The 22,142-nt window shown below is 44.5% G+C and overlaps 2 protein-coding genes across 2 annotated transcripts; both read left to right on the top strand.

The window, feature by feature from the left end:
- The first annotated feature begins 595 nt into the window (after nucleotides 1-595).
- On the top strand, nucleotides 596-6,990 carry prodh2 (proline dehydrogenase 2). Its single transcript, XM_041238722.1, has 10 exons — nucleotides 596-1,652; nucleotides 2,243-2,436; nucleotides 2,725-2,851; nucleotides 3,188-3,352; nucleotides 3,913-4,059; nucleotides 4,288-4,454; nucleotides 4,897-5,007; nucleotides 5,988-6,115; nucleotides 6,528-6,586; nucleotides 6,865-6,990. Exons 1-10 carry the CDS (start codon nucleotides 1,443-1,445, stop codon nucleotides 6,973-6,975), a joined length of 1,419 nt encoding a protein of 472 aa, XP_041094656.1. The 5' UTR covers nucleotides 596-1,442; the 3' UTR covers nucleotides 6,976-6,990.
- Nucleotides 6,991-12,143: 5,153 nt separating this feature from the next.
- LOC121306858 (serine protease 33-like) lies at nucleotides 12,144-21,683 on the top strand. The gene is made up of 6 exons (XM_041238835.1): nucleotides 12,144-12,362; nucleotides 13,300-13,335; nucleotides 17,044-17,209; nucleotides 17,829-18,094; nucleotides 20,132-20,301; nucleotides 20,430-21,683. The coding sequence occupies exons 1-6, from the start codon at nucleotides 12,326-12,328 to the stop codon at nucleotides 20,772-20,774; spliced, it is 1,020 nt and encodes a 339-aa protein (XP_041094769.1). The 5' UTR covers nucleotides 12,144-12,325; the 3' UTR covers nucleotides 20,775-21,683.
- Nucleotides 21,684-22,142: the final 459 nt, after the last annotated feature.

Genomic DNA, 22,142 nt, shown 5'->3' with positions numbered 1-22,142 from the left:
GGCAATGCTGGCAGGACCGCACTGTATAACACTGATATAAAACCCTGGACAGAACTACAGCAGCTACCCAACACAGTGGCGGCTATAGAAAGCTGTAATCTAGTGCGCTGGCATTGCCTGCTGTGTGCTGGGCAGAGCCTGGCAGTGCTATGCTGTACACAGGGCAATATATAAATGATTATAATAATTTATCTAGAACAAGGTATTCGGATTTTTTTTTTTTTTTTTGTTAAAAAGGAATTCTTTTTGTTCCCTGGTGATGTTCAAAGTCCTTTTGAATCGTTCTCTTCTGTTTGTGCAGGTGTTGCTTTTCCCAGTTGGAATGACCCTGAGTTTCGTAATCAAACAGTTCAGCTAGTTTTTTGCTCCAGTGCCTTCATCAGCGTTACTGAAACTAAACTGAGTCCAGCAGAGCAGCTCTAGTTTGGGGCTCTAGTGCCTTCATCAGCGTTGCTGAAACTAAACTGAGTCCAGCAGAGCAGCTCTAGTTTGGGGCTCTAGTGCCTTCATCAGCGTTACTGAAACTAAACTGAGTCCAGCAGAGCAGCTCTAGTTTGGGGCTCTAGTGCCTTCATCAGCGTTACTGAAACTAAACAGAGTCAAGCAGAGCAGCGTTTGGACTCTAGTTTCTGCTTTAGTGAGAGAGATATTGGAAGTGTCTGTTTCTTCTCCTGTTTATTAAAACAGCAAAAAACACAGACTCAACAACTTAATTGCAATGATGAGAACTTCAATATGATTACCACCATGATCCAAAAGTACAGGAGCTAATAATAATAATAAAAATTTATGAAAATGAGCTTTTCCATTTTTGTAGTAAATGCCTGTAGAGGGAGAGAGAGAGAGGAGGGTTCAGCGCATTAAATATTATCTTCCTCGACTAGTTCAAATAATTATTAACCATCCTTCTCTACAAACACAAGCAAATTTCAACCTAAAAACCTTTAAACTAAGATCTACCATCGGTCGACTGTCTCAGCATTTCTGTCTGTCCTGAGAGATAAGTACACACACACATATATATATATCTTTCCTGTACTACTGCTGTTTGTAGAACTGTTTTTTTTATTTATTTGTACGATAGTTTTTTTTTTGTTTCTGTTTTTTAATTTAACTGTAAAAAAAAAAAATTTGAACTGTAAAGAAGAAAGTTTGAATTGTAAAGAACGTTTTTTTTTTTAAGGGAATATGAACAATTTAGATCTGTGAATATTGAAATGATCTTACTTTTCTGTTATCAAAACAGTTTTTGTAGACAGTCTAATTTATACAAAAATAAGCAAAACTTAGACATTCAGACAGCCTCCCAGACAGACAAATAGATTCTCACACACACACAGACAGTCACAGACTCACATTATTAGAGAGTCTCACAGACAGATTCTCATACACACAGTCACACAGACTCGCATTCTTAGACACAGTCTAGCACAGACGGAGGGATGCGCTGGCTCCTCTCCTCCTCTCTCAGGAGAGCCTCGCCTCTCTCCTCTTCCCCTGGATCTCTCAGAATGCTGAGCGCTGACCCCGCGACGACCCCGAGCTTCGGCGATGGCCGCGCGTTTCGACTGAAACGGACGAGCGAGATCGTGAGAGCGCTGACTGTCTTCAGAATGTGCTCCGTCCCTGCGCTCGTCACACACTGTGACAAGGTGAGAGCACTCCTCACTCTAACCTCACTCCTCTCACCCCTCTCACTCATACACTCTCCTCACACTCCGCACTCCTCTCTCACTCCTCCTTCAGCTCATCGCGAGAAGCTGACAGCACTCCTTCACTCCTCTCTCTGTTCATCACACACTGTATATGCTAGAAATATATGCCTATTGTGATTTGGCGCTTGTTTCCCTTTTACCTCTCTGTCATACTTTATTAGGTATTCTGAGCCATTACCGGTTTTCAACTACAGGAAAGCAGACAAGGTCAAGGGTGACCATTACTCGTAGCTCTGTTGCTTGTACGTCACGAACGAGCGTAAGGAAATGTACGTTGTATACTGCGTGGTGGTGAATAACCTGGTCGCACAGAAATTTCACTTTTTAGTTTGGAAAAACACACAATTTAGGGGGCAAATGACCGTGTTCTTATTGGTTCGTAACAGAATTTCTAAATCACGGTATCAAAAATCATGCAAAGAAAACCAATGTATAAATAACATTTGAAATAGCAGGACCCTAACAGGATCTCGCTCTCTCACCCACCCCTCTCTCTCTCTCCCTTCTCTCTCTCTCTCTCTCGCCTGCTCTTCTCGTTTGCTCGCTTTCTCCTCAGGCCCCACCTCTTCTCCCTCCTCATGAGGGCCACAGCGTATGGACAGTTCGTTGCCGGGGAGACGGTCCAAGAGATTTGCGTTGCCATGGACAAGCTGAGCACGATGGGAATGAGGCCCATGCTGGCCGTGCCGATCGAGGAGGACCTTGGAGAGAACAGGGAGGGGTGAGCAGGGGAGAGAGAGAGAGAGAGACACACACTGAGATACTCGAACACACGCACACGCGCTAAGAGTTTGGAAAAGCCACCATGTAACACATACTGTAGATCCTTTACCATCCCCAGTTACAGACTTATACAGTGTGTCTGTGCCTTAGTGTCTGCGTGTGTTTCAATGTGTCTCTGTGTTAGTGTCTGTGTCTCAGTGTGTCTGTGTCTCGGTGCGTCTGGGCCTCAGTGTCTGTGTTAGTGTCTGTGTCTCAGTGTCTGTGCCTCTGTATTTGTCTGTTTCAGGGAGCAGCAGTACGATGAGAATCTGGCAGCCATGTTGGATTGTGTGCAGCTCTCCAAGAGAGGTGCAAAGACTACATCTCCCATGATGCAACTCAAAGTGACAGCCCTGCTTAGCGCTGAGCTGTGTGTGAGTGAGGGAGGGGAGGGGAGGGGAGGGGGGCGCTATTAGCAGCAGCTTCACTTATGACACACTTGTCTACTTGACTTTAGTTTCAGTAATAGTATGAGAGTGTAGATCTGGCCCTCAGAGTGTCAACAACAAACCCTCCAAACTGCAACAGGGTCTACAGAGACAGAATAAACACGTCAGCATCATTTTATTAAGATTTTGATTGAATAGCTTAGAAAGTTGAGAGTGAGTTTCGTTCTCTTGCACTCTCTGCTGTGTCGGTGAGACTGTCTCTCTCTCTCTCTCTCTCTCCCTCCTCCTCCCTCTCCCTCTCTCTCTTCTCCTCTCTCTCAGAAGCGGATTACAGTCCTGCTCTCGCACCCGGGTCTCTCGGAGCAGTTCTCTCTGACACGTCTGCTGCGCGCCATGGAGGGCCAGGAAGTGAGGTTCTCAGGGCTGAGCGATGGCGAGGCGGGTCACTTTCTGTGTGGGCTGAGGAGGCTTTACCATGTAGGAGAGGTGAGGGAGAGGGGAGAGGGGAGAGGGGGGAGGGGAGAGAGAGAGAGGGGAGGGGACTCGCCCCTGTGAAGGGGACCCCTCCTCCGCTCTCTCTCTCCACTCTCCCCTCAACTCTTCTCTCTCCACCCGCCTCCCCTCCATCTCTCCCCCATGTCACTTTCCCTCTCCACCTCTCCCCCTCCCTCTTTCCTCTAGGGACCCTTAGGGGAGACAGGGAGAGGGAGAGAGGAGCCTACCTCCCGCGAGGGAGGAAATTCGAGGGGAGTTGAGAAGGACCAGACCACCCATACAATTCCCAACAACAGGAAGGGGCTCTATGTGGTGATTGGGGGGCGGAGGGAATTTGAGCCTGGGTACCGTACTCTCCAGTAAAATTTTGGTTAGCTCGACCCCTAAGAAGATGGACGGGAGGGTAGGGAGGGGGGGAAAGAAGCGGAATGGGGGGCAACAACAGTAGACGGAGAACGTGAGAGAAGGGAGAGGGGGAAAAATGTCTGTTTTTTTGTTGCTGTTGTTCTCTGTTTGCCCCTTAACCCCCCCTCCATCTCGCACCCACTCAGTATGCTAAGGGTCACGGGGTTCGAGTTCTGGTCGATGCCGAATACACCTACATAAACCCCGCCCTCACACTCGTAACCATGGCGATGATGAAGAAGTTTAACCAATCGGAGCCCTGGATTTGGAACACCTATCAGTGCTACTTAAAGGTCGGTTTGTCTTTGACTTACAATTGCAAAGTTTTTACTATGTCAGTGGATTATAATTGCAAAGTTTACGTCCTGTCTGCGATTTGCTGTTGTGAAGTTTACAATCCCTCTCTGAGGATTCAAGACACTGTAATGTTTACACCTGTGAGAAATATAAATGATATATTGCAGATACTGTACAGTTTAAATACTCTCCTTTCGTCTCTCTCTCTCTCTGTCCCTCCCCAGGACTCGTTCTCGCTCCTCTCTGCTGATATCTCTGTCTCGGTCCGAGAGCGGTTCTGTTTTGGGATGAAGCTGGTTCGAGGCGCGTACATGGACAAGGAGAGGAAGCTGGCCAATGAGCAGAACTACCCTGACCCCATCCACCAATCATGGGAGAGCACCAATCACAGGTCAGCTACACATTCAGCAATGAGATTCAAACATACTTTTAATTATACTGTATACTTTATGATGTTTAATTTTCTGTCATCTGCCTCTTTGTCTGTCTGTCTCTCTGCCTGCCTGTCTGTGACAGACGCAGAGAGACAGACTAGCCTGTTCTCTCTCTCTCTCTCTCTCTCTCTCTCTGCCTGTCTGGGACGGTATTGCTTCTCTAGAGAGAGAGACAGACAGAGAGCAAGAGCCGGACTGTCTGACAGGAGGAGACAGAGGAGAGGCTAAGGAGGTCAGCGAGAGAGGATGTACAGAGGTCTGGACTGACGGGGGACTGGAGGAGGGATGAGGCCTGTACAGGAGAGTCAGTGTGGGACAGGAGTGGAGAGAGGCAGAGAAGCGTCTCTGCCTGCCTGTCTCCCTATCTGCCTGTCTCTCTGTCTCCCTGTCTCTCTGCAGCTATCACCAGTCTCTGGATATGATCCTGGATCTGATAGCGAAGGACAGTAAGCGATACAGCATCATCATCGCGAGCCACAACGAGGACTCCATCAAATATGCCATGAAAAGGTACCACCCTTCAAACCCTCGCCAGCCAATCAGACAGCTCTACCACACAATGAACACCACAAGTCCCGCCCCCAGAGGATCTCAGCATCAACTCTGTCTGAAGCCACAATAGTTGTACAGTAATATTTCATGTTAGATTTCAAAATGTCACATTTTTCTGTTTTTGTCAGTTTTTCTGTTAAGTAGATGGACAATTACAAAGTACGTCAATGTTTCGCGTACGTAAGAAATTATTCAGCAGCTTTCACTGGACTCTATGAAGCTGAGGGAGTTCATTCTATATAGAGGGGGTGCAATTCAATATGTTAACAAGGGAACATTATTCAGCAGCTTTCACTGGACTCTATGAAGCTGAGGGAGTTCATTCTATATAGAGGGGGTGCAATTCAATATGATAACAAGGGAACATTATTCAGCAGCTTTCACTGGACTCTATGAAGCTGAGGGAGTTCATTCTATATAGAGGGGGTGAAATTCAATATGTTAACAAGGGAACATTATTCAGCAGCTTTCACTGGACTCTATGAAGCTGAGGGAGTTCATTCTATATAGAGGGGGTGCAATTCAATATGTTAACAAGGGAACATTATTCAGCAGCTTTCACTGGACTCTATGAAGCACAATTAATTTTTGTCCAGAGCTGTTTCGAAATGTTCAGTGGTCCCTGTAATCAGCGGGAGAGATTTCTATAGCTTCAGTCACCTCTGTCTGTAACTATGACGATGAAACTGTTTCATTGACTAACTCTGTAGTTACACCACAGCCCCACCTTGTGGTCCATTTAAAAAACACTTCCTCCAGGTTTACATTGATGCTGTCAGCTCAGTAATAATTATAATAATAATAATAATAATAATAATAATAATAATAATAATAATAATAATAATAGTAATAATAATAATAATACTCCCATTGCTGAGCTGTTTGAGTGAGCCAGTCCAGGTCTTTTTAAATGTGTTTTCCTTTTTTAATTCCCGCAGGATGCAGGAGTTGGGAATCCCGAAGGATGGCACAGGCGTCTGTTTCGGACAGCTCCTGGGAATGTGTGACCACGTCTCGTTAACCCTCGGTAAGCCAGTGAGCCGCAGATCAGCGCAGTCAATGAAGCGTAATGAAAATAAACTGTCTGGATGTTCTTTCCAGACCCCCCACCCCCCCTTGGGGGGGGTGGGGGGAGGGATATCTGTGAGACCACGACCCAACCCTAAAACCCACCCCAACACTCCGGGGTCCCTCTTGGGTTGGGGGTTGGGAAGGGGAGAGAAGGGGAGGAGCGGCCAGTACGAGATGTCTGACAGAAGGCTGTATTCAGGTTCTCTCAGATATGCTCTATAGACGTGCTTCCCAGAGGCTCTCCTCTCGCCGGTACAGCTCTATAGACTGTCTTCTCCCTCTCTTGTCTCTCAGATGTGCTGTATTCACGTCTCTACCATATGGCTCTATAGACTGTGCTATATGAGAGGAGTAGAGGACAGAGGTCCACTCCCTGACCTAAGTCCCTCCTCGACCTCTCTTCTCAGGAGAGATAGAGGCTATGGAGAACGACATTGAGGAGTCTATCCCGAGGGGAGGGGGGAGAGTGCTGTAAAGGGGATAGACACCCTGTCTCAGTAGGAGGGCTATGCTGATAGCTGTCAGTCCCGTGGGGTGGGAGCTATCCCTCCCGCTCCTGGTTGCTCTTGTGCGGGCCAGGAGAACCGCACGGTCCTCCTGAGATCAGGTGGGAGAGGGAAAACTGCGACGACCTCTTCTCACGACTCTGCCCAGGAAGAGTGCTGGGGTGGGCCTCGGGCCCACATAGGAACAGGCCTCTCTCGACGTCCGGAGAGAGAGGGGCCCGTCAACTCTTGAGCCCAGGAGAACCGCACGGTGCTGCTTGGGATCAGGAGGGAGAGGGAACTGCTCCAGAAAGAGCTCTGGAGAAGAGTGCTGAGGCGGGCCTCGGGCCCCACTGGAGGAACAGTGTAGACACGTCCGGAGAGAGACGCTGGCGGGGGGGGGGCGTGACAACTCTCTGACTGCCCCCCCCCCCCCCCCCCCCCCTGCATCTGCCTAGACACATAGTCTTAATTGACGCTGGGCCAGAGTCTTTATTTATTCGTAACTTTTCATTGGACTACAAATCAAAAAATCGTTTTCGGATCTTAGTGATATGTCGACGCCGGTTTTCAGAACATAGCGTTAATCTTAAAATCTAACTCGGATAATTAAAAAAAATATATATATATATATATATATATATGTATAAACAAGTAGCTTTCGAAATCGAAAGCAATAAATTAAAATACAGTGGGCTGTAGCAGAATATGTGACAGTTGTTAGGCGGCAACTTGCAAGCGATTTGATTGGCTCTTGTAATGCTTTATCTGCATATTTCCCAGCAACCCGTTGTGTTTAAATGTATTGCTTTCATTCACCTTCACTCGAAAGCTACTTGTTTTTACTGACTCTCCTGAGCCTTTCTGAAGGCAAAACCCAGGCTGCACTGATGAGCCACAAAAAGGGTGAAACATGTTCGCAGCTTCTATATTTTGACTTTAAAAACGCTGTGACTGTATTAGCTGGTAGGCAACTTCCATGCGATTTGATTGGCTCTTGTAATGCTATAGCTATATGTATATATACACACACATATATACAAGCACCTCCAAAATGATTAGCAAAAAATGCTGTATAAAATAAGCACAGGTAATGAGGCATATTTATGCTCAAAAATATGGTGCTCGGGTTTGATTTCTGCTTTTAAGGCTTTGTGGAGAACAGCGATCCAAGCCTTTCTTTGCATACAATGATAAATTCGCCTGCTTGACACCACTGACCCCCCCCCCCCCCCCCCCCTTTCAATAAGCCATTTCAAACAAATGTTTAGGTTTGACTTTACCGCTGGCTAGCGTTCCTGGTGATTTTTGGAGTTCCAAAAGCAAGGAGCATGACCACTGGAAGCCCGCTCCCCATGTGGTGGGAAAATCACATTGTTGATTGTTTAGGGTTTCCATGCTCGGGTTTAAATGCTATTACGGGTTATAAAATTTAGGTATCATAAAATAATATTGTATCATGTGCTGGTAATTGTTGTTGTACATAATTCCACAGGCCGTTACAGTAGTCCAGTCTAGAGTGTTGACAATATTTCTTAGACGATAAAAAGACACCTTTTATGATGCTTTTGATATGTGACTCAAAACATAAAGCAGAGTAAGGTAAGATTACCCGTCAGGCTCACGCATTCCTTTCAAATGAAAATGGATTGATCCACTGAGTCAGAAGGTCCAAGAGACCCAGAATGGCCATTGGAATGAAACATAAGAACATAAGAACATAAGAAAGTTTACAAACGAGAGGAGGCCATTCGGCCCATCTTGCTCGTTTGGTTGTTAGTAGCTTATTGATCCCAGAATCTCATCAAGCAGCTTCTTGAAGGATCCCAGGGTGTCAGCTTCAACAACATTACTGGGGAGTTGATTCCAGACCCTCACAATTCTCTGTGTAAAAAAGTGCCTCCTATTTTCTGTTCTGAATGCCCCTTTGTCTAATCTCCATTTGTGACCCCTGGTCCTTGTTTCTTTTTTCAGGCTGAAAAAGTCCCTTGGGTCGACACTGTCAATACCTTTTAGAATTTTGAATGCTTGAATTAGGTCGCCACGTAGTCTTCTTTGTTCAAGACTGAACAGATTCAATTCTTTTAGCCTGTCTGCATATGACATGCCTTTTAAGCCCGGAATAATTCTGGTCGCTCTTCTTTGCACTCTTTCTAGAACAGCAATATCTTTTTTATAGCGAGGTGACCAGAACTGCACACAATATTCAAGATGAGGTCTTACTAATGCATTGTACAGTTTTAACATTACTTCCCTTGATTTAAATTCAACACTTTTCACAATGTATCCGAGCATCTTGTTAGCCTTTTTTATAGCTTCCCCACATTGTCTAGATGAAGACATTTCTGAGTCAACAAAAACTCCTAGGTCTTTTTCATAGATTCCTTCTCCAATTTCAGTATCTCCCATATGATATTTATAATGTACATTTTTATTTCCTGCGTGCAGTACCTTACACTTTTCTCTATTAAACCCTGGCTCTAGATCTCTCAGACAGCCCTTCTTTGTTCTGTGTTGATCTAAAGAATTTTTCCTGTTCTTAAACTCCAAACTGTTGTGCTTTTTTTTTTAATCTCCTGAAAAGAGATTTTCTGGTTTTACCAGCTTCAGCGGCCGGGAAAAAAACTATACTGTGAAACCACGAAAAACCGGTTCGACCGTGTTTTAAAGATGTTTGTGTGTGTTTGTGTGTCTGTATCTCTCTCTTTGTGTGTGTGTGTGTGTCTATGATTATCTCTGTGTTTGTGTGTCTGTATCTGTGTGTGTGTTTGTCTGTATCTCTCTCTTTGTGTGTGTGTGTGTGTCTATGATTATCTCTGTGTTTGTGTGTCTGTATCTGTGTGTGTGTTTGTCTGTGTCTCCCTGTTTGTGTGTTCAAAGTGTTCTCTGATCAGAGTAGCAGTGTGAGTGTAGCATGCCCAGATTCAGAGCAGTCCTTTTAAAACAGGTATTTTTGGCCAGGGGGCGCTGTTACAGGAGAGGGAAAACTCAGTCATGACTCTTCTGCCCGTCTCAGTGACATCAGCGACCCTACACAATTACTGTGCACAGGTGCGTCTACACAAATATGAGTGTAGTTCATGGTTTGTCCACTAGAGGAAGAAGTAATGTGTAATTTGAAGAAGGTGCACACACACACTCCACCATGATTTCTTTTTTGTTTTGTTTTGTATTTCATTGATATGAGCAGGGTAAAATGAAACACATTAACCTGATAATACTGGCAGAGCAGAGGGAGGCTGTTCAGAGAGTATAAGAGCCTCCCTTTCTCTTTCTCTTTCTCTCTTCTATCTGACGAGGCGGGTCTCACTCGTCTCCCTCGACAAGTCTTGCTCAGTAGAGTCGAGACCGAGTTTATAAAAGCCGATAGGTCCCCGGGAGGCGTTGCATATCTTATATAGAGGGAAAGTCTCTTTCTCTTCATCTCTGCTGAATAATGTTCCAGCATAGAATTGCAGAGGGAATGAACTCCCTCAGCTTCAGAGAGTCCAGTGACAGCTGCTGGTTCCAAAAGTTTTGCATCCCCCTATATAGAATGAACTCCCTCAGCTTCATAGAGTCCAGTGAGTGCTGAATAATGTTCCCTTGTTATTATTGCTTGCACCCCCTCTAATAGAATGAATTCATAGAGTCCAGTGAAAGCTGCTGAATAATGTTCCCTTGTTAACATATTGAATTGCACCCCCTCTATATAGAATGAACTCCCTCAGCTTCATAGAGTCCAGTGAAAGCTGCTGAATAATGTTCCCTTGTTAACATATTGAATTGCACCCCCTCTATATAGAATGAACTCCCTCAGCTTCATAGAGTCCAGTGAAAGGATGCTGAATAATAATAACCTGCTAGTTATGACTAGGATGCTGTGTATAATAATAACACTGCTAGAATACAATATGAACTAGGATGCCGTGTATAATAATAACACTGCTAGAATACCAATATGAACTAGGATGCCGTGTATAATAATAACACTGCTAGAATCCAATATGAACTAGGATGCCGTGTATAATAATAACACTGCTAGAATCCAATATGAACTAGGATGCCGTGTATAATAATAACACTGCTAGAATATGAATATGAACTAGGATGCCGTGTATAATAATAACACTGCTAGAATCCAATGTGAACTAGGATGCCGTGTATAATAATAACACTGCTAGAATCCAATGTGAACTAGGATGCCGTGTATAATAATAACACTGCTAGAATACAATATGAACTAGGATGCCGTGTATAATAATAACACTGCTAGAATCCAATATGAACTAGGATGCAGCAAGTTAGAATATCAGCAAGCACAGCGAGTTATCTCTACAGTGACAGAGCAGGAGGGGCGGATCAGAGATCTACAAGCGCAGTCTGAAAGCGCAGTCTGAACGGGGGGGGGGGGGGGGAAGAGGATGTGTTGATAATACACAGAGTCAGGAGCGATAGTAACTGAGTTTGCTGTGCTACGCGCATGCACCTCACTCGTGCGTTTATCTGTAAGGTGTAATAAAAGATTTCATTGAACAAGCAAATGTCTCGAGCTGATGAAACGCGGAAAGGTTTTGAGATTTCCGTGTCTCCAGTTTAACGGATGATCGATCAACTTCAGTCTGGTATTTATTTTGCCTGCAGACAATAAACTCACACACACACACAAAAAAAAAAAAACTTCATTTCCTTCTCAAAGTTTTAAGCACGTCAACATCCACCTCTCCCTCACACAGCGGGCCGTCAACTGGACATCATCCTCACCAGGGGCTGCTTGCTCCCCTGCCCTCTCGGTCACTCCTCTCGACACCTCTGACCACTACTTTATCTGCTTCTATCTGTCGTCCGCCCCAGCTCATCCAAAACTCTGCTGCCCGCCTTGTCCTTGTTTTTCCCTCTCTGCACTGGCTCCCTATCTCTGCTCACATCAAAACTCTCGTACTCGCCTATCGCTGTCTCGACCTTCTGCTCCCTCCTCTCTCCAGGCCATCATTTGTCCCCACACCCCCTCTCACCCCCTGGCAGACCAGCTGTACCCCCCTTCAGCTCCCCCGCCTCCAGAGCCCACTCCTTCTCCACCCTCCCCCTCAGTGGTGGAACGACCTGCCCACGGGTATCAGGACTGCTCAGTCCCTGACCACCTTCAGACAGCATCTGTAAACCTCACAACTCTCCACTATACTGGACTATATGGCACCCAATTGTACCATACGTGCATCAGCTTGTACTCGCACTGAACTGCTCCATATAACTACTTACTGTATCTTGTACTGATTTTACTCTTATAGGTGTCCGATTTCACTTTTTCATTTTGTAATTGCTCTTACTTGAAATCATTGTCATCCATTCATCGTACTCACTACCTGCTCTTAGTGGACTTCACTCGTACAGTAAAGATATTTGCTTAGAAGTTAACTGCTCTCACACAAAGACACAGACACACAGACACACACACAGATGCACTCAGACACACACACACTCAAAAAATGTTGCATAACCTGTATATTAATCTCAGACTTGGGGGGGGGGGGGAGTAGCTAGCTGTACTTTGTGTCGGCACTATAATTGTACTGCTGGAATGCTCCAGAGCAAAGTGGAAATTGTCAATAGCATGAACCCATACGCATAGTCAGTCTGATAGACACATATGCTCGATATATAGACATATAGGTATAGATAGAGCTGCAGTGTATATATGTTGTGGTCAGTGCACAGCAACGAGAGTAAGAGACACAGACAAGATGAGAGAGCTGTTTGGAGCTGCTTGCTTCACTATAGGTAAGTCTTTATATTATATAAATGAATAGCCGGGGAATATGCTTTTCAATGCTTCCCTATGCTTTACCAGACCTCTCTGTGCTTTACAATGCTTCCCTATGCTTTACCAGACCTCTCTGTGCTTTACAATGCTTCCCTATGCTTTACCAGACCTCTCTGTGCTTTACAATGCTTCCCTATGCTTTACCAGACCTCTCTGTGCTTTACAATGCTTCCCTATGCTTTACCAGACCTCTCTGTGCTTTACAATGCTTCCCTATGCTTTACCAGACCTCTCTGTGCTTTACAATGCTTCCCTATGCTTTACCAGACCTCTCTGTGCTTTACAATGCTTCCCTGTGCTTTACCAGACCTCTCTGTGCTTTACAATGCTTCCCTGTGCTTTACCAGACCTCTCTGTGCTTTACAATGCTTCCCTGTGCTTTACCAGACCTCTCTGTGCTTTACAATGCTTCCCTATGCTTTACCAGACCTCTCTGTGCTTTACAATGCTTCCCTATGCTTTACCAGACCTCTCTGTGCTTTACAATGCTTACCTATGCTTTACCAGACCTCTCTGTGCTTTACAATGCTCCCCTATGCTTTATCAGACCTCTCTGTGCTTTACAATTCTTCCCTATGCGTCAGTTTTCACTGTGCTTTTTTACACTGTGCTGTACTTTTACTAGGGGACACTGGTCTAAGTGCGTCTTTGTACCTGTAAGCAGATATCTATCATTTTGTTTCTTTGATTACACGAAGATAAATAAAAGATTGAATTTATGTTCATATATGTATTTAATGATGTCTCAATCCTAACATTGTAGGTGATGCGACCCTTTTATCCAGAGCTGGATTCCTGTCAGTTTAATGAGGAGACAGGCAGGCTGTAGTGTTGTATCAGCTGGACAGAGTCACTGATAACAAAAATAAAAAAGTTTTCTTTCTTTCTTTTAAGGTTTCCTGCAATGTCTGGGGGAAGCAGAGACGTTTGGTAAGAGGACGATGTTTCATCTTCATAACTGAGAGCTTTGAGACGCAAACCTGGAAATTAAACCATAAGCAGAATCTAACCCTTACTCAGACATGAACTCAGAATGAAACTACAAGCGCCTTTGGAAATGAATGAGAGAGAGAGAGAGAGAGAGACACAGAAAGAGGAAAGAGAGAGGAGAGAGAGAGAGAGATGGAGGGAGGAGAGAGAGAGAGAGAGATTGGAATAGTTTGTTTCTTCTCCTGTCTGTTTGTTGAGTGGATCTTGTGATATTATAGATAGTTCATCCAGAACTTCAAAAATACTCTAAAAAAAACTAGAAGAAACTAAACTAATAAGAGGTGAGAGAATGGATTTTAAAGATGGTCAGCGCTCCTTTAAAGGGAGGGGCCGGTGATCCTGTTAATAAAGCTAATAAGAGGTGAGAGAATGGATTTTAAAGATGGTCAGCGCTCCTGTAAAGGGAGGGGCCAGTGATCCTGTTAATAAAGCTAATAAGAGGTGAGAGAATGGATTTTAAAGATGGTCAGCGCTCCTTTAAAGGGAGGGGTCAGTGATCCTGTTAATAAAGCTAATAAGAGGTGAGAGAATGGATTTTAAAGATGGTCAGCGCTCCTTTAAAGGGAGGGGCCAGTGATGATGTTAAGTTGACAATGTATTTTAATGAGGTTTGAGGAACATTCTTTCAAAGCTCTGAGAATGTAGATTATGATCCAGATTCATATCACAGTAATCTTTTACAAGCAACACAAAGCCACGGGTTTGACAGTTTAAGCCTTCTGTAAATAATGCTGGGTTAAGAATAGAAAACGCGTGGTTTTTACAATGAGGACCAGAAAAACAAAGAGACGACCTTTCGATAGATTCCCAGATACACTGTAGCCATTCAACAGAGGTGATCCAGATTCATATCACAGTAATCTTTTACATATACAGCAACACAAAGCCACGGGTTTGACAGTTTAAGCCTTCTGTAAATAATGCTGGGTAATAAGAATAGAAAACGCCTGATATTTTTACAATGAGGACTCTGAAATGTCTTTACAATAGACAGACTAGACCCTGATATCGATGAGATTCAGCCAGAAATATAATATACAGCACTAGCCTGATATCAACAGAGCCCTCTGTGTCTTTATCCACTAGAGGTATTGATGAGAAGCCCTTGAAATGTCTTTATAATATACAGCACTAGACCCTGATATTGATGAGATCCAGCCCTCTGAAATGTCTTTATAATATACAGCACTAGACCCTGATATTGATGAGATCCAGCCCTCTGAAATGTCTTTATAATATACAGCACTAGACCCTGATATTGATGAGATCCAGCCCTCTGAAATGTCTTTATAATATACAGCACTAGACCCTGATATTGATGAGATCCAGCCCTCTGAAATGTCTTTATAATATACAGCACTAGACCCTGATATTGATGAGATCCAGCCCTCTGAAATGTCTTTATAATATACAGCACTAGACCCTGATATTGATGAGATCCAGCCCTCTGAAATGTCTTTATAATATACAGCACTAGACCCTGATATTGATGAGATCCAGCCCTCTGAAATGTCTTTATAATATACAGCACTAGACCCTGATATTGATGAGATCCAGCCCTCTGAAATGTCTTTATAATATACAGCACTAGACCCTGATATTGATGCGATCCAGCCCTCTGAAATGTCTTTATAATATACAGCACTAGACCCTGATATTGATGAGATCCAGCCCTCTGAAATGTCTTTATAATATACAGCACTAGACCCTGATATTGATGAGATCCAGCCCTCTGAAATGTCTTTATAATATACAGCACTAGAGCCTGATATTGATGAGATCCAGCCCTCTGAAATGTCTTTATAATATACAGCACTAGACCCTGATATTGATGAGACACAGCCCTCTGAAATGCTCAGTCATCTACCAATGATGATGTTTCCGCGATGCACAACATCCTTCTGTAGCATACAATAGTAGGGAAAAACTACAGAAAGCGCTGGTGTGTAATCAATATGATAACAATAACATATTCTACAGCTTTCATGGACTATATGAGCTTGGCGGAGTCATTCATTCTACTTTTGATGTTTCGCAGTGTGTAATTCAATATGTTAACAAGGGAACATTATTCAGCAGCTTTCACTGGACTCTATGAAGCTGAGGGAGTTCATTCTATATAGAGGGGGTGCAATTCAATATGTTAACAAGGGAACATTATTCAGCAGCTTTCACTGGACTCTATGAAGCTGAGGGAGTTCATTCTATATAGAGGGGGTGCAATTCAATATGTTAACAAGGGAACATTATTCAGCAGCTTTCACTGGACTCTATGAAGCTGAGGGAGTTCATTCTATATAAAGGATGATGCAAAACCTCTGGCCAGAGCTGGGCTGGGTGGTGGACACTTTTCTTGTTGCAGTTACAATTGATTTGATGAATTTCTGTCATTTCTTACAATCCTATTGTATTTCAAAGCAACGTCATGCAAACTGGTTTGATTCAAAGTCTTCAGGCTAGAACCGTGTACTTAGTTTAATGCCTGTATTTACAAGCAAGGAAGCGTGTCATTTTGTTCCAGACCTTGCTGTTCAGCACTATGAGCTCTTTATGAAATTCATTCTTAGAGATTAATCTTTCATCACTTCTTTATGCAAAGTCATCTTGTAGCCTGAAGCTAGACGCTACTGTGGTTAAGAACAAGTACCAGTGATCCTGTTAATAAAGCTAATAAGAGGTGAGAGAATGGAATTTAAAGATGGTCAGCGCTCCTTTAAAGGGAGGGGCCAGTGATCATGTTAATAAAGCTAATAAGAGGTGAGAGAATGGATTTTAAAGATGGTCAGCGCTCCTGTAAAGGGAGGGGCCAGTGATCATGTTAATAAAGCTAATAAGAGGTGAGAGAATGGATTTTAAAGATGGTCAGCGCTCCTTTAAAGGGAGGGGCCAGTGATCATGTTAATAAAGCTAATAAGAGGTGAGAGAATGGATTTTAAAGATGGTCAGCGCTCCTTTAAAGGGAGGGTTAATAAAGCCGGAGGTGATCATGTTAAAGAAGGTCAGCGCTCCTTTAAAGGGAGGGGCCGGTGAATGTATATTGAATGACAAACGTTTCCACTAGAAGTCTTTCTCAGTGTCTTCAGTGTCAATTCAATGACAGAAACAAACCCTATTTAGAAGGCATGAAGAACGAGGATCTGTTTAGTTTGGCTGCTTGCCTGACACTTACAATCACAAGGAAGAGAGAAGAAAGAGATTGAGAAGTATGAGGAACACGGCTCTAATTACCAGCGGCTTGGAGTGTAGATCGAAGCAAGTTACAGAGAAGATAATGTGGAACTCAAACACAGAGAGTGAGAGAGAGGGGAGGAGGGGAGGGGGAGCGAGAGAGGGAGAGGGGAGGAGGAAGAGGGAGAGACACACACACACACACACAATGTGGTCTGACCTGCCTAGAGTTATTCAGGTCTTTGATAATGTCACTCGTTTTTCAAATGGTAACAAAACCCTCTTAGACCTTGTTTAGCACCGTATTGAGATCATAAGCATCGGAGGGTGTCTGTCTTCCTGTCTCTCTGAGCATCACACTTTGCATCTCTGTACAGAACTGAGACATAAATAAAGGTCTCCTCTCCCCTCTCCTCTCCTCACCTCCTCTCCCTCCCCTCTCCTCCTCTTTCCTCTCCCCCTCCCCCTCTCTCTTCTCAGCCCGCGGCAGGAGGAAGGTGGGAGAGAATCGTATCGTGGGGGGAAGTGATGCGCAGAAAGGGGCGTGGCCCTGGCAGGTCAGCATCATGAGAGACGGCTTTCCCTTCTGCGGGGGATCCCTGATCAACAAGGACTGGATCCTGAGTGCAGCGCACTGCTTCCAGAGGTGAGAGACAGAGATACAGAGAGAGAGAGAGAGAGAGAGAGAGAGAGAGAGAGAGAGAGAGAGAGAGGATCTCGCACCAGGCGTGACCACACACAGTGTACAGCACACATCAGATGATGTGCATCTGTCTGTCTGTCTGTCTGTCTTTACATCTATCTACACGGCAGTATTGATCTATCAGTGATACCCCTCTCTGCCCCCTCCCCCTCCTCCTCTCTCATCTCTCTTCTCTCCCTCCCCCCCTCTCCTCCCTAGATTAGGCACTATGGGGAGAGAGAGGGGAGAGTAGAGAGGAGAAAGAGCAGGGGGAAGGGGGAGATGAGGGGAGTAGATACATGAGAGTCTGAGTAGCTACCCTCCCCCCTCCTCCCTCTCTCATTCTCTTCTCTCCCCCCACCCCCTCTCTCTCCCTCCCTCCCCCTCTCATCTCTCCTTTCTCCCCCTTCCCCTCTCCAAGATCTCATCTCTTTACTCCTTCCCATCGCCCTCCCCTTCCCCTCTCCTCTTTCTCGTTCTCCTCTATTTCTCTCCCCTCCCCCCTCCTCTATAGTCCCTCTCTCTCCTCTCTCTCTCCTCTCTATTCTCCCCTCTCTCCTCTCTCCTCTCTCCCCCTCTCCAGTTCCAGCAATGTAAAACTCTACACAGTGCGCCTGGGGGCCCTGTCTCTGAGCCAGCAGCAGGGTGTGGACAGGAGGTTGCTGCGCATTGTTGTGAGACCCGGGTTCAAGTCCGCTGATAAGGGAGACGATGCTGCCCTGTTAGAGCTGGAGCAGCCCGCCCCCCTCTCCGAAACCATCCTCCCGGTGTGCCTGCCCAGCCCCTCCACCTCCTTCACAACGGGGCAGCAGTGCTGGGTGACTGGCTGGGGCAACGTCAAGGAGGGAGGTGAGAGACTGTGTGTGTGTGTGTGTGTGTGTGTGTGTGTGTGTGTGTGTGTGTGTGCATTATGAGCATCAACAATCTTCTCAAAGCCTCCACTAGTGTTTTCTACTGTTGTAACAGCCTTGACTCGCATAAGGAAGGAAACACGCTGAGTTGAAGTCGCTCGCATCGCTCCATTCTCAAGGTGTGGGATCTGAAGCATAATCAACAAGCACAGAGAAACACCATCTGCGATTGACACGCCCAGGACTGGAAGAGCCCAGAAAAGCTGTCTAACAAGGATGAGCGAGACTTGAAGATAATATCCTTCAGGAGCAGAGAGAAGACGAGCGTTGAATTGACGACAGAGCTGGCAGGAGGCACAGGCGTCTTCCGTCAAATCAACAGTCTGAAGGTCACTCTTGAAATCAGGACTGAAAGGATGTGTTGCAGCAAGAAAGCCTCTGTTAAGAAAGGGGAACGCGACTAAAAGGCCAAAATATGCGCAAGAGGACAGAATCTGAACTGTGGAACGGTGGTCAAAGGTGCTTCGGACTGCTGATTTGATGGACAGCAATGCCTGTGCTTCCTGCCAGCTCCATAAAATCAACCTGCTTTACCATAGAATCAATCTCCCTTAATAGTGTCCACAGAATCAACCTGCTTTACTACTGTCATAGAATCAACCTCCCTTAATACTGCCATAGAATCAACCTCCCTTAATACTGTCATAGAATCAACCTGCTTCAATATTGCCATAGAATCAACCTCCCTTAATACTGTCATAGAATCAACCTGCTTAACCATAGAATCAACCTGCTTTAATACTGCCATAGAATCAACCTCCTTTAATACTACCATAGAATCAACCTGTTTACCATAGAATCAACCTCCCTTAATTACTGTAGTCACAGAATCAACCTGCTTACCATAGAATCAACCTCCTTAATACTGCCATAGAATAACTGCTGTTACCATAGAATCAACCTCCCTTAATACTGCCATAGAATCAACCTGCTTTACCAGTAGGAGGGAATTATTGACAGTATCTTAGTTTGCATGGAGTTTTGGCTGGAGGTTTGGTTGCATAGAATCAACCTCCCTTAATACTGCCATAGAATCAACCTCCCTTTTACCATAGAATCAATCTCCCTTAATAGTGTCACAGAATCAACCTGCTTTACTACATAGAATCAACCTCCCTTAATACTGCCATAGAATCAACCTGCTTTACCATAGAATCAACCTCCCTTAATACTGTCATAGAATCAACCTGCTTTAATACTGCCATAGAATCAACCTCCCTTAATACTGCCATAGAATCAACCTGCTTTACCATAGAATCAACCTCCCTTAATACTGCCATAGAATCAACCTGCTTTAATACTAATAGAATCAACCTCCCTTAATACTGCCATAGAATCAACCTGCTTTACCATAGAATCAACCTCCCTTAATACTGTCATAGAATCAACCTGCTTTACCATAGAATCAACCTGCTTTACCATAGAATCAACCTCCCTTAATACTGTCATAGAATCAACCTGCTTTAATACTGAATCAACCTGCTTTATAGAATCAACCTCCCTTAGTACTGCCATAGAATCAACCTGCGTTACACACAAAAACTCATGTCACATGTACATTAAAAAAAAAAGTTTTAATTTTCCTTTTTTTTTTTAAGGACGCTTCTCGACCCCCCCCCCCCCGATGAGAAGCATGAGATGGATTCCCTACTGCAACACTTCATATTCGCTGCTCATGTACAGTTTGAGTGGCTGTGATCACAAGTGTTTGCAGATTCTGATCAATGTGAATTAAAGATTGCTGAAGCTTGGTTTCTTCTCACTCAAACCAGGCTGTATTAATAACAGTCAAAGCTGTTATAAACGTGGAAAACGCTAGAGGAAGCTTTTAGCAAAATGCTGATGGCCCTAACATCGATATATATTGTATATATTATAGACTTTTGCACAGCGGTGTGTATTAATCTGTTTCTGTTTCTCTCTCTCTCTCTCTCTCTCTCTCTCCTCTCTCTCTCTCTCTCTCCCCTTCTCACAGTGACCCTGTCCGCTCCCCGCACTCTGCAGCAGGTCATGGTTCCTGTCGTGGGCAGCGAGTCCTGTGACACCATGTACCACATTGGCACTTCTGTCAGCAAGAGCGTGCCCTTCATCCTACCAGACATGATCTGCGCGGGGTACCAGGAGGGGCGCCAGGACTCCTGTCAGGTGAGGAACGCTGCAAACCCCCTTTTGTATGCCCCCCTCTCTTCTCTCTGACCCTCCCTTCTCTCTCTGTATCTCCCTCCTCTCTCCTCTCTCCTCTCTAACCCCTCCCCTCTCTCTCTGTCTCTCAGGGAGACTCTGGGGGTCCCTTGGTGTGCCCCAGTCCGGACGGTTCCTGGATCCTGGCCGGGATTGTCAGCTGGGGGGACGGCTGCGCCCAGCCCAACCGCCCGGGGGTGTACTCGCGTGTCACTTCCTTCCTGTCCTGGATCCAGGAGACCCAAGGCCTGCCCGTCCAAACCACTTCGGGGTCGAGCGCCAGCAGCACTCAGAACTCCCAGTCCAGTCCCGAATCCACCCTGATCTCCGGGAATGTCTGCGGCCAAATTAAACTGTCAAACTCCAAGGATTCCTCTTTCAAACCCCGCACCTTCAGCCCGCTGGCACTGGCTGTACTGACTTTGTTAACATTATAAAGAAGAGGCATGGAAATACATTTATAAAGACTAATAGAACAGTGAAATCATCTCCTATTTTCTGTTCTGAATGTTCAGTTACTCTTGTAATTAACCCCTTTCTGGTAGATAGGTCAGTTTTTAAGGCGTTTTAAACTCAGGGCTACGAGACCACGTCTTCATTTGAAAGATAAATCAGTCTAATATTTATTTCAACGTTGGTTTTGCTGTCTGTCGTCTCTGTGGTGCGGGTAAATGTTCTGGAAGTGCCGACGAACGGCCACTAGAGGGCACCAAAATTCTACCGAAATGTGAAATGTGAGAATAGTGAAATGTTTGCACTAAAAGACACTTTAATGAAGACGGGACAAAATGCATGATGTAGATGACGTTTACATTAAGAAAAAACAGATTAATTTTGATCCGTCGGAAACCCTCAACTGCTGCAGAAAATGAATTCTTAAAGGGCAGGAGAAAAGTCAGAATGAAACCCTGATAATCTATCATGATAATCTATGTTGTAGGTGTGCAACACAGCAGCCTGGTCACTAAAAGCACATTTCATTAAACGGAACACAATTGTAGTTTAATACAACAGCTGCTGCCGAATTGAGTTCCACAGCAAAACAGGCGGGTGTGTGGGAAGCTGGCTTTGAAATCCTGATACAAATTAAACTGCACTTATTAGCTACTCTCTCCAAACCTCTCCTGTGTTTTTAATGCTTGTTTTGTCGCATTCCTCGGCTTATTTATCTGCTTTGTAATGCTTCGATAAGCGAGTGTTTGTGATTCTGCACCCTGCTCCCTAACCCCTATGATTTTGTTTGGAGAAAGGATGCAGTAAATCAAGTAAACAAAAGTCATTTTTGTCCGGTTGTCTCGTTTCTAAATACTGTTATAAAAACATGAAATGAATCATTTGACTATTTAGGTGTGAGTGTGTGTCAGTCTGCTTTTTGTGTGAGAGAGAGATCCGCGATATATACATATATATATATATATCGAATATATATATATATATATATATATATATATATATATATATATATACACACACACACACACTCACTCATGTACACACACACTGTCTCTCTTTGAGGCCCACCGGGGATGACAGAACTTCCTACTCGGAAGGAGGTGAGCCTACTAACATTATAATATTATTGTTATAATAATAATATTATAATTTTATTATCTTTTTTTTTGGCTTTACCGGAAATTTTAAAACTCCAAATGTTGAAATAAAGTAGAGGTTAAAACTTACAATATAACCCCCATTTAACATGAATCCAATAAAAATAATTGTACTTAGGTCTTAACAAGTGGACGGTATGACAACGAATATTCGCTTATATATAAGCCCCATTACCAGTGTATACCAAATATCAC

This window comes from Polyodon spathula, chromosome 50 (assembly GCF_017654505.1).
Source record: "Polyodon spathula isolate WHYD16114869_AA chromosome 50, ASM1765450v1, whole genome shotgun sequence".
NCBI lineage: Eukaryota > Metazoa > Chordata > Actinopteri > Acipenseriformes > Polyodontidae > Polyodon > Polyodon spathula.
This window is presented reverse-complemented; position numbering and strand designations above follow the sequence as displayed.

Excerpts from the sequence above, each read along its gene's own strand:
- prodh2 (XM_041238722.1), top strand. The coding sequence starts at position 1,443 with ATGCGCTGGCTCCTCTCCTCCTCTCTCAGGAGAGCCTCGCCTCTCTCC. Across the intron at positions 1,653-2,242 it reads TCGTCACACACTGTGACAAG|CTCTTCTCGTTTGCTCGCTT; the intron begins GTGAGAGCACTC and ends CTCTCTCGCCTG. Across the intron at positions 6,116-6,527 it reads ATCAGCGCAGTCAATGAAGC|GAGAGATAGAGGCTATGGAG; the intron begins GTAATGAAAATA and ends CTCTCTTCTCAG.
- LOC121306858 (XM_041238835.1), top strand. The coding sequence starts at position 12,326 with ATGAGAGAGCTGTTTGGAGCTGCTTGCTTCACTATAG. Across the intron at positions 13,336-17,043 it reads GGGGGAAGCAGAGACGTTTG|CCCGCGGCAGGAGGAAGGTG; the intron begins GTAAGAGGACGA and ends CTCTCTTCTCAG. Across the intron at positions 17,210-17,828 it reads GCAGCGCACTGCTTCCAGAG|TTCCAGCAATGTAAAACTCT; the intron begins GTGAGAGACAGA and ends CCCCCTCTCCAG.